The 12,160-nt window shown below is 36.5% G+C and overlaps 3 protein-coding genes across 3 annotated transcripts; 1 reads left to right on the forward strand and 2 right to left on the reverse strand.

Moving 5' to 3' along the window:
• Nucleotides 1-1,143: 1,143 nt before the first annotated feature.
• Nucleotides 1,144-1,909, reverse strand: LOC117982561 (endocuticle structural glycoprotein SgAbd-8-like). The gene is made up of 2 exons (XM_034968926.1): nucleotides 1,898-1,909; nucleotides 1,144-1,512 (listed from the first exon to the last, which is right to left on the reverse strand). Exons 1-2 carry the CDS (start codon nucleotides 1,907-1,909, stop codon nucleotides 1,144-1,146), a joined length of 381 nt encoding a protein of 126 aa, XP_034824817.1.
• Nucleotides 1,910-3,288: 1,379 nt separating this feature from the next.
• On the forward strand, nucleotides 3,289-5,919 carry LOC138402324 (uncharacterized). Its single transcript, XM_069498553.1, has 2 exons — nucleotides 3,289-3,730; nucleotides 4,142-5,919. Exons 1-2 carry the CDS (start codon nucleotides 3,636-3,638, stop codon nucleotides 5,847-5,849), a joined length of 1,803 nt encoding a protein of 600 aa, XP_069354654.1. The 5' UTR covers nucleotides 3,289-3,635; the 3' UTR covers nucleotides 5,850-5,919.
• Nucleotides 5,920-9,482: 3,563 nt separating this feature from the next.
• LOC117982210 (endocuticle structural glycoprotein SgAbd-8-like) lies at nucleotides 9,483-10,194 on the reverse strand. The gene is made up of 2 exons (XM_034968529.2): nucleotides 10,142-10,194; nucleotides 9,483-9,920 (listed from the first exon to the last, which is right to left on the reverse strand). The coding sequence occupies exons 1-2, from the start codon at nucleotides 10,151-10,153 to the stop codon at nucleotides 9,549-9,551; spliced, it is 384 nt and encodes a 127-aa protein (XP_034824420.1). The 5' UTR covers nucleotides 10,154-10,194; the 3' UTR covers nucleotides 9,483-9,548.
• Nucleotides 10,195-12,160: the final 1,966 nt, after the last annotated feature.

Raw genomic sequence — 12,160 nt, forward strand, 5'->3', positions numbered from 1 at the left:
TAATATCGTTGTTGACCTTGAGAACCACTGAACATAAATCTTTAAAACCAGTCAATAAAACCACTGTCATATCAAAGTGAAGATGATCGCACCCGCAGGCCTCTAAAACTAGTTTTGTTTTAAATGTCAACGGCTATTATTACTACCTTCCAATAGGTCGGACGGGTCATTGCGAGTACTCCTGCAGTCGAAATCGCATTGAAATGTAGAGCTCTGCATCAGTTGAAAAAATTGAATTTTAAAGAAGCTGTTATATCTACATCAAGGTGTCATTTTAGTCAAATAAATTCAATTTCTCCTCACAATATCGGCCGAAATTAATAATCTAGGATCAATAAGTTACTTAGCAATACTGTTATTTGTCAAAAATTGTGTGATCTTTTGTAACAAATAACAACTTACTTCCTATTTCTATGCAATGTTGCTAAATACCATCTATTGACAGATTACAATTACTAATTTAATTAGGTATATTAATTTCGGCCGCAATATAAAGGCTATAGGCATCGGCTTTTGAAATGATTTGTACAATTATTAATGTAAGATTGAACTAACTCTAAAAATCTTAGATTGTGTAGGATGGTATGGAGTTGCAACAGCGCAAATCCATCAATTATGCATACCGGCTTATTTGTTATAAGGGTATTTTAGGTAAATCAAAATTAAAGATTTGATATTAAACTAATCATTTAAACAGAACATAAAAGGCATTATCAAATAAATCAATATGCCAATCGTAATAGCCAATTGATATTTTCTTGTACACATAAAAGGACAGGTGCTAATCAGTAGTCTTCAGAAAACCTCACAGCTTATTTACTATCATAGCCATATAGACTCTTTGACTTATAATGATCTAGTCTGACGTATTCACGTGATATTTAGGTATAGTACGCGACAGGTTGAGATGGCAATTGGGGTTGGGACGCCCCGCCTCATACCCCGATTGCCATCTCGACCTGTCGCATAGTGCTTTTGTAAGTGTTTTGTTTAATTTCACTTTCATATTTGTTGATGTTTGTGACCAAATATGGAATTCCATTATTTGTGATGGTGCCCAAAAATAGAAAATTTTGGATACTTGACTTGGTCACTTTTACCTATGGGTGTTAAAAGTTAAACGTGACAATTTCAGTCTATTGCTTATTCTTTCTGTGGAGGTGCCGTGGCGAGGTATTTAAGGGCGCGCTGAATGTCAGCGGGGATTGGGGGAGAAGTGGGAATTGCGCTCCCTTGAGGATTGTAACCGTTCTCATCAGCCACGTAGGTCAGGGCAATGGGTATTCCGTCATCACCACGGTATTGGAACTCTCCTTGGATTTGAAGGGCTAGCTCCTTAGCACCAATGTTTCTGAGTGATCCGGAAGCTGAAGCAGAAATACTGTTACCGGTTTCGTATGAGTATTGGAAAGAGCCATCAGGGTTAATATTGCTTTCTTGGCGTAAAATCGGGATCGGCTCCTTTAACGACTGGGGCCCAGCCAAGGCGCAGGCTACTAGGGAAAGGACAATCTGAAAAGGAGAGATAGTTTTTAATAAATAATTTCTGAACTCACTTTCACCTGTACCTTTTATCTAAAACCAGTGACCATCCGCGGCTTCACTCCCATTGGAATTTCAAAAAATCATTCCTTATTCCTTGTCTACATTATAAAGGGAACCTCTAATACGCAGCTTTCTAGGTCCAAGGGTTTGGGCGGGGCGTTGACGAATCTGTCAGTGAGTAAGTCAGCACTTTTCTTTTTAGGGATCATATCAAATTATATTAATAATTAAATAAGATTATCTTAGTAATTATTAGACTCTGAATTAGATTAGAGGTAAAAATTTGTTTACAGGTAATAGAATATTTGGAAACACTGCATTACACTATTTAAACACTATCTTTGACACTTACGATGATCTTCATGTTGGGATTAAAATGATGGATGCACTAGACAATGTGGATCTATGAGAGTTTTCGGTATATATAGTGGTCAATATGCATGCCGCCTCCACCTTTGATGGTAGGTATTGCACCATACCCTGCGTCCAAATAATTCGACAATATCGTAAGAGACTACCAAACTTTTTATGCTTTGCAATATATTTACACCAAATTAAAAAAAACATAAGTTTTTAAATACAATTTAATATTTACAATGAATACTACTATAAAATTAAATTACCATTCCAGTTACTCGATATACCGTTTTTTTTCTTGAAGAGGAAGAAAATCCTTACGGATAATCAGTTTTTCTCTACCTCTACCTATTACGGTTCACGAGATTTAGCCCACTGACAGAGAGACGGACGGACAGACGGACGAACAAACGGACAGACAGTGGAGGCTTAGTAAATGGGTGCCGTTGGCACTGTTCGGGTATAGAACCTTAAAAACTCTATTGACATAAAATGAAATTATAGAATGCTGCCTATTTTTATCTAAGTAATACTTTGTTTATTTATCTGAACAATACTTGAAATCAAATCTTCAGACCAATAAAATATAAGTCATGTCCAAACCGATGGATTACATAATAGGTCTGTTATTCACTTGAAGTTGAACATAATGACGAAAAAATGACATTTATAATGACAAAAACATAAAAAGCCTCATACATCTTTTAGAGAGAGGGCCAGCGAGTGGCAGATCTTCGTTATTTCATAAAAGCTGAAAGTTCGAAATAGTATTAGAAATCACGTTATGCATTGCCAGACACAATATAGTATCGTGGCAACCCCCTGCCAGACACCCTTAAACTTTAACAATTTATTTAACTTTAAGGGGGTCTGGCAGTGGTCAAGCCCTAAGTATTTGGCAACGCATAACGTGATTTCTAATACTATAAGATTTCGTTCGCGTGGAATTAGGTTTTTAAAAAAATCCCGTGGAAACTCTTTGATTTTCCGGGATAAAAAGTAGCCTATGTCACTCTATAGGTCTTTATCTATACACATACAAAAAATCACGTCAATCCGTTGCACCGTTGCGACGTGATTGAAGGACAAACCAACAAACCAATAAACCAACAAACAAACACACTTTCGCATTTATAATAAGGATACTGATTAGACTTTATAATTTGTCGTGAGATTTTTAACACCTTTGTTACCTGTTATCTCCCAAAGCCATCCTGATTCAAACATGTGTTGGGAACAATACGCAGAGAAACTTTTAGCTTTAATAAAATAACAAAGGTCTGCCACTCGCTGGCTCTTAGTCCATTTGATTAATAAATAATTAACTAGTCAATTTATTTATTTCGTATCCACCGTAGTAGGTAATCTTATGAGGCCTATAAAATCAAAGGTAGCTAAACGCCATAATGTCGTAAAATGAGTTAACTATGGCGCCATCTAGTTTAGTTAGTTGGGCACGCTTTAGTGTTTTCATTTTACTAACAAATGCAGCTAAATCCCTAGCAAATTCAGTTCAAAAATCGATACTGGCATCAAAGATAGCTACATGCCAACCAGTAAGAATCAAATACAGCTTAGAGTTACGCCTGCCAATCAGAGAGCAAGATTTCGGAAAAACAACATGGCTGCCCCATACAATTCATGCGAATGTGTCGTCCAGTTTTTAGCGTTATTCTTGTGTTTCTATTGAATTACGTGACAATTCTTTTGCTATTATTCGAATTTGGATATCCATGGAGGTTCCTGTAACAAGAGCAAGTGCGGGCAAGGCTCGTAAAAGAACGAGAAACCCCGAGAATTGGAAAGCTAATATTGCTAAGAAAAAAAGGTTAGTGATGTGCATACACGTTTTTTACGTTTCAAATACCAACTATTAGAATATCATGATAATACTGCAATAAAAAAATACGCTTAACCATTTTAATAATCTATTTTAACCAACTTCCAAAAAGGAGGTGGTTCTCAATTCGCCCGTTTTTGTGGTGGTCCCATAAAAATTTCTGAATTGAACTCCTCAATCCTGATGCTGCAGGGTTAGGTTAGGTTAGTTAGTTTTTAATATTCTCATAGCCCAAGAGCCAAGAAAACTCTTTTAGTTTACAATAAATATTATTGTCCTTGGTGATGAAGGCCCAACATTTGAAATCACTGCCCTCGTCGCCGAGTTTGGCCAACGGAAAATTGAAACGTTACAAAGACACGATGCTCTCTTAAACTATAGAATTTTTTAAATTTTCAGGTACATGCCAAAGAAAGCACCCGAACGAATAATCTGCTCACATAAAAATAAACATCTAAAATGTTCAAGTTTAACAATGACTGATATTATGAATTTTCACAGTTCGTTTTATTCCTCAAATAAACGGAGTGAACAAGATGCTTTGATACTGAAGTGCTGTAAAACGCAGAAGGTAAAAAGAAGGCGTCCTACCAAAAGCATAAGATTGGGTAGAGATTTTAATATAAAGTATAGCGTTTTTAGACCTCGCAATGATTGTGTTCCTGTTTGCCAAAAAGCGTTCCTGAATATTCTTGGCATAACAAAATATCGTGTAGAGTATGCTTTGAAACATTTATTTCATACAGGGGAAATTGCCAGGGAAAGACGAGGGGGTAATCGTAAGATAAATAAATTTAAAGAGCAGAAGGAGTCCATTATACGTTATATTATCAAACTAAAATGCATTGAATCGCATTATTGTCGATCATCCTCTCAAGAACGCAAATACCTATCTAGTGACTTGAGTATAAACAAGCTGTACAAAATGTTTAGAGACGAAAATCCTGTATCTCCTGTTAAACAATCATACTTCCGCCATATTTTTAATAGAGAATTTAATTTAGGTTTCGGTACCCCTAACACTGACGCATGCTCAACTTGTATTGAATTGAATGAGAGAATCAAAAAAGAAAACGATCGAATCAAGAAAAATGAGTTGATGACTGCACTGAGAGTGCATAAATTACGAGCAAAGGCGTTCTTCAAAATGCTGCAGGAGCAAAAAGACGATATGATAACCTTCTCGTTTGACTGCCAGAAAAACAGTCCACTACCTCGAATTCCAGACCAAAGTGCTTATTACAGTCGCCAATTTTACTTATATAATTTTACTATTGTGCAAGGATCCTCTAAAGACAAGCTTAATAAGAACACAACCTTTGCGTACACCTGGACAGAAAACGAATTCGGTAAGACAGCTAATCAAATAGCATCAGCTGTCTATGATCGGTTAAATAAAACCAATTTATCAGGGATCACTATAATACGCTTATTTGCCGATGGCTGTGGTGGGCAAAACAAAAATAGCATAATGCTAAGCATGCTATCTCAATGGTTATTAAAAAATGTATCTGTAAAACGTATAGAAATAATATTTCCTGTAACAGGGCATAGTTTTATGCCCCCGGACAGAGTCTTCGGCAACATAGAAAAGGTTCTAAAGAAACGAGAAGTAATCATCCAACCAGAAGAATATTGCGACATCATTTCAAGTAATGCGACGGTCACGAATCTAAAGGATATTATTATATTAGACTTCAAAAGAGCCACTCAAGAGGTTTTTAAACCGACAGCGAAATGGCCATTCAAAATAACCGAATGTAAAAGATTCATTATAAAAAGATCGAAGATCTCAGGAAACACACTTATCCGTGGTGAACCGTTTTATTATTCAGATATAAATAAAGCCTTTAATGTCTGCAAAACTGGCAAAAATACAAGCATGCTTCAACCTACCACCATTTCAACGGGAGTGCCTGTGGCCCAGGCAAAAATAACCGATGTTGAGAAATTGTTGGCAAAACACTTTGGATTAGAATGGCAAAAAAGAGAAGACTTACAATTTTACTTAGATATAATTAGAGGGCCATTTGTTGAAGGAAATCAAGATTTAGAAGAAAGTTTTTGTGAAGGGATAGCAGAAGAATCACCAGTCTTAAGAATATAATAAGGATAAAAGAATAAAAGCAATTATTTCACTTCATTGAAAATTTATTAAAATGTGTAATAAAATAATATACTTAGTTGTTTTTACTTTATCGAATGTTTATGAACATCACTAATCCGAAGCCGCCATTTTGAGTTCAAAATGGCGGCTGTCATTATCAAACTCAGCTATATCCAGTTACTCAGAATCAAATACAGCAATGTCCTAAAGTTGGAATCAATGACAGCTAAATGCAATTTTATTTTCACTCAGTACTCAAATATAAAAGGAGTTTTATTTTTTAAAATTCAGATTATTATTAATATTCTCATTCTTTATAAATCTGTTTTAAAATAAAGAACATCGTAGCTACCTGAACAAAGTTATCGATTTTTGTAGCTTACTGAATATTTGACAGACTTGGATTTAGCTGCCTTTGATTTTATAGGCCTCTTATAATCGATGCTTATGCAATATTTCTATTCTTCAACATCAAGGTAATCCTATTGAAATCGGTATAAGAAAGGTCTTACTCAAGATGAACAATTAGTGAATTGGCATTGCCAATTTTAATGTTATTCTACCAATTCATGGTAAAGATAAAATAATAAACCTGGAGTTCCCAATCTGTATGAATATTATTTTGCACTCAGTGCCAAGAATATAAGGAGATCACATACCTACATACTCGTATTATGGATCCGAAACATAATCGCTAATTAACTATGGGCCTCATAAGAAAGTTCACAGTCAATCATAGGGCGATGGCTCGCGAGGGAGAGATGCTTGAAGTTTATTTACGTAATCAAGTCAGTAATTAGGAGATCCGTAGGATCGTAACCTCGTACCGGGAATCGCCGCTTTGGCAGACAACCAACTAGGTAGACTGAGAACATCAAACAAGTCACATTATTATCCTTATCCGATTCTACTTATTCTTAAAAGTGTGTGGAGTCTGCCAATCTGAGCTTCACCAGCATGATGGACTTAGGACTATGACCAAAACCTCTCTCATTCTGAGAAGTGAGCCGTGGACTGGCCATGGGTTGAAATTATGATGATACTCTACTAATAACACTGATATTCTATTAATAATATTTAACAGGGCCCTACTAAACTTGTTTCATAAGAAATTATTAGTAGCAGAATAATGCAAGCTAGTTCTGTGTTCTATGCTTTTGGGTAAGAACGTCCTTGAGGACGAGGCTCAAGTCTGGTTTTTACAGATCAGATTCATCGGTTACGCAATTTCCCTTTTGATGGCCAAGTGTCGTTCCAATCTTGTTTTTAGAGTTCCGTACCTCAAAAGGAAAAAAAGGAACCCTTATACTCACTTACACTTCGTTGTCCCCGTGTCTGTCTGTCAACACTCAAGACCCGTCAACCTATTGGGTACTTGCCATTGACCTTGAATCTTAAAAAATTTCAGATGGCAATGTCTTATAGCACAAGTTAAGAGAAAAATCCAAAAACCGTGAATTTGTGGTTATATCACAAAAAAAATTAAAGTGTTTTTTCTTGTACAGTGTCACGGAACCCTTCGTGTGCGAGTCCTACTCGCACTTGAACCGTTTTTTATTCAAATGAGATATGCGTAGCCAATATAAATACATTTTTTAATCTACTACCTTTTGCCTGTTACAAAAGCATGAACAATGTTCGTAATTTTGTCTTCTGGCGACTACAACTTAATAACTATTTAGTTACCCATAAAAAAAGATGTGACACTAAACTAGAGGTCTACTAACAGATATCCTCCTAGCTCCTACCTCAATAGGTCTACTATATGTACAGAGGTAACTTACATGTGCTTACATTAAAAAAATATCCGTGTCTACACCCAAGACCGTTGACGAGTTTTTCAAGGAAACCCCGAGTGAAGTCTGCGCAGGTCACCTATTTGTATACTAAATAGTCCAGAATGCTTAATGACCTACTTTGTCAAAAAAAAGATGACAGGGTATCCTGACAGGATATGGTGGCTTAATTCTGTATTGTAAGCACCTTGTCTTCCCATATTCATACAAATAAACTATTTTATTTCATTTCATTTCATAACCTATACGTAGCTGTTTCTGGTATGACAATCCCGAGGAGGTTTATCCTGCTGTGAAGTATTATTAGATATATATGAGTAGGTACTCAGCCTAGACTAATTACCACGCGACTCCAACACCCACTATACAACTTCATCCTCTCCTATTATGTTATTTTTCCAAATCACTAGAAACCTCTAATAAAATAAAAGCGTCTTAGTTCGTTTGTGCCTTTGCTGTTGCGCATCGTTGACACACTCACTCAGCTCAATAGTTGAGTTGAAAAAAAAACCAAATCTGCCGGCCTCGTCGTGTCGCTGCTGGCCGTTTCCGGTCGCTACCGGCCGCTGCCATTCTGGTGTGAATCGGCCTTAATAATTAGCCCGGCATATTTTTGAAAATGATTTTACTCACGAAAATAAGCTTATCCGAGAATAAATTTGATATTTTGGCAGGTTTTGCGTACAAAAACTGTCATTATGCACAAATTATTCCTGGATTAACACGTTACTCTATGTTAGAAAATCGACACTTAAGTGATTCACGATATGTATAGTACGCAACAGGTCGAGATGGCAATCAGGGTATGAGGCGGGGGGACGCCTCGCACATCCGCACGTCAACCGCGCTATCCCGCACCGGGTTAGTACGGGGGATGTGCGGGTGTGCGGGGCGTCCCCACCATGATTGCTATCTCGACCTGTCGCCTACTAAAGTAGTTATAGGTGATCTAGTAAATTTCTTCAAATAGCATGATCTATAAGGTAATCAAGTAAGTAAGTATTAGGTATGTCTTAGTAGGTATTAGTATAAAGATGACGAAAGTATAGAAATAATGTAAATTGATACATCTGTAATTTATTTCCTACTGACAAACAATAAATAATAATAATAATAAAATTAATAATAGTATCGACCAACATCTTTAGAAACTATCGCTTAATTGTTGGATCAAGGGTAGAGAAGGCAGTGGTTCTTGAGACGGCACGCATTGTGAGGAGGTTCCTCACTCTGGGGCCCTGACCATTGGCAGCTTGGATCCTAGCCCGCTGCTAGTGGGATCCATTTTATCATATTTTTAATTTTTTTTTTTCTTTTTTTCTTGTTACTTTAATTTCTGTTGTTTATTTTATTTTATTTTATTTTTTGTTGTTCCTGTTATTTGATTTACTGTTTCTTTACTTTAATTTTTTTTTGTTGATTCTGTTATTTTATTGTTTGTTGTTTTTTTTAAAAATATGATAAAAATGAGAAGAATAAATAAACGAGAGATAAAAATAAAATTAATATTTAAATTTTTAACACAAGCCCTATGCATGTACCTACGTTACTCCACGTGAAAGGAAATTAAAAATATGTTTTATTTGGTATAATTGAATGTTATATTTGGTCTACAAAAGTACAAAAATATAAATAATAACTATTCGAAATAATTCCATTTTTAAGCTACGTCATCACCAATAAAAAACTGCGGGGTGTGTCTCGTCTCGTCAAATTCATCTGATGTTCTAGATTATCAGACGAATTCGACACAATAACTTCTGATTGTATGTTATTATAGAATGACTCCAACTTGCGGCAAAAATATTTACATCATAGGCAGCGTTCACCAACCTGCGCGAAATTTATTAGAGTGGATGCGGCTTTATATTAACGTGAATCATTACAGTGCAGTGCAAGCCTGTTAATTTTCAGGCTGTGGAGGAGCCGTGGCGAGATAGGCGAGGGCACGTTGGATGGCCTCCGGTACTGGTGGAGCAGTAGGAAGATGAGCACCTTGGGGCTGGTAGCCGTTCTCGTCGGCTGTGTATGTTAGTTGAATGTTGCTTCCGTCATCACTTGGATACTGGAATTGACCTTTGACTTCTATTGCTTCAACATCCCCAACTTTCTTCAGATCACCCTGTTGGTCAGCGCTGATACCGTTCCCCGTCTCAAATGAATATTGGTATGAACCGTCACCATTGATTTGACTATCCTGACGGACTATGGGAATGGGCTCAATCGGGGCTTGAGGGGCAGCCAGCGCCACCGCGGCGAAAAGAGCTACCAAAACCTGAAAACCCACAATTCTATTATTATCGATCACACAGTTTCACATTGTAGGTAAAACTATCTAGGATAAACTAGGTACGATTTTATTTATATGTATAAACTAGAACACTACAGTATGAACTATGAACAACACATGATAATTATTGGTGTTGCAAATGGTCACATCGTTTATCACTTCACTGACACTAATAACTGAATTCGAAATCACCATAAAGCACTTACAAAAGATTTCATTTTTGTATTGTTTGGTATAGTTGATGTATCAATACAAGATACTGTTATTGAATGATGCTTATGTATCCTGATAATTTGAGTATTTATAGTAGACTTAAGTTACCCACCTCCCTGCAATCCTAGTTTTGCAATCCTAAGTGATGTCGCAAAATCTATGAAATAAGTAAACAGTGGATGCATTACCTCGAGATGTATATGTCAACTCGGTGCGGTAACGGCTTTCAACAAAGCTAACGGATTTTCATTTGTTCAGTATTGACCTTAAAGCAAGCGTGTTTACGTCCACAAAATCACATTGCTTTGCATTGCTTGATCATACAATTCATTAGTATCTAGTTACACAAAGTTTTTAGTGTCCGTTCATCATCATTCAATTTCGTAAGATGCAAGAAATTGCATATTGCTTTTGCTCTGTTAATTTAAAGACAATTTGTGTTAGGCGTTATTATTGCCGAGGCGAATTAAGTTTCGCCGGCCTTTATCTATCTCCGTGAGATTTAGGTTTAACAGCATCATATCAACCCATCGGCACACCATTGAGCAAGGATCTCCTCTCAAAATGAGGAGGTTCTACCACGCTGGCTAAGCGCGGATTGGCAGACTTCACACATGTTTGAGAACATTATCGAGAACTCTCAGGCCTGAAGGTTTCCTTACGATATTTTACTTCACCGGGAAAGCAAATGATACTTAATTGCTTCAAACGCACATACATAGCTCCGAAAGATAAGTGCCCGGAATTGAACCCGGGACCCCGACTAGACTGAAATCTTAACCACTATAGGCTATCACCGAGATTTTATATCACGACTACCTTAAATACTACCTTGGTTGTCTAGAAGAGATCGCTATGTTAGCGAGAAGCCCCACCTGTTCTAGATAGTACCTAATGATTGAATTATTGTATAAGCATGTAATATAATCAGTCTATGTGTATAAGGTATTTTTTATGGTGTACAATAAAGTCTATACTTTTTTACCTTTACTTCATACCTATCTACCTTTTATAGAATAACTAGCTGATGCCCGCGACTTCGTTCGCGTGGATTTAGGTTTTTGAAAGCTTGGGGGAACTTTTTGATTTTCCGGGATAAAAATCACTATGCCACTATGCCAGCCTATGTCACTCTCCAGGTCTTTAACTATACCCATGCAAAAAATCACGTCGATCCGTTACTCCGTTGCGACGTGATTGAAGGACAAACCGACAAACCAATAAAGCGACAAACAAACACACTTTCGCATTTATAGTAAGAGTATACTGATTAGGGCATGCTCACGAAAATGCAGTTATTATAGGTAAGTACTAATCCACGTGGGTTTGATTTAATGATTATAATAACTAGCTTATTCCCGAGACTTCGTCCGCGTGATATAGGCAACCAACTCCTATTAATTCTGAATAAGTATATCCAGTAGTTTTTTAGTGATGCGCATGTACTAACCTACAAACAGGCAAACTATTGCAATTTATTACTACTGTTTCGTATTATTATATTTGCAATAAATCATTTGTTTTTGCGTTATTAATCTAACATGATCACTCACTATCACGCATGTCTAATAATGGCCCAGGATGATAATGCCGCCAGACGTTACTTGAGAAGCAAAATTTGTGGGATAGAGTAGTATAAGTGTTTACTTTTAACATACGCATTTTTGCTAGCTTGTTTTAGCTAACTGCGAATTTAAAAATCAAGCTGCTAAAGATACATAAAAATATTTTAATTTATATTTCCTGAGTACCATAAAATAAATATTATGATGACTCGGACTATTAGTAAGATTAACTATGTTATTTTTTGTGAGCTTTAAAGCGTCTGGCAGAAACTACCGCCGACGTGCAATGTCTGACATTATTGAATGTTAATTAGAAACAAAGTTCTATAAAACATACATAAAAATCAGCACTCAGACTTTAAGAAAAGTGAATAATGTTTTTAATTAGGTGAGTACCTTTAGCAGCTTTAGCACTTTTAACTTAAATTGGCTGTCGTCGGCGCAAGC

This window comes from Maniola hyperantus, chromosome 5 (assembly GCF_902806685.2).
Source record: "Maniola hyperantus chromosome 5, iAphHyp1.2, whole genome shotgun sequence".
NCBI classification, from domain to species: Eukaryota; Metazoa; Arthropoda; class Insecta; order Lepidoptera; family Nymphalidae; genus Maniola; species Maniola hyperantus.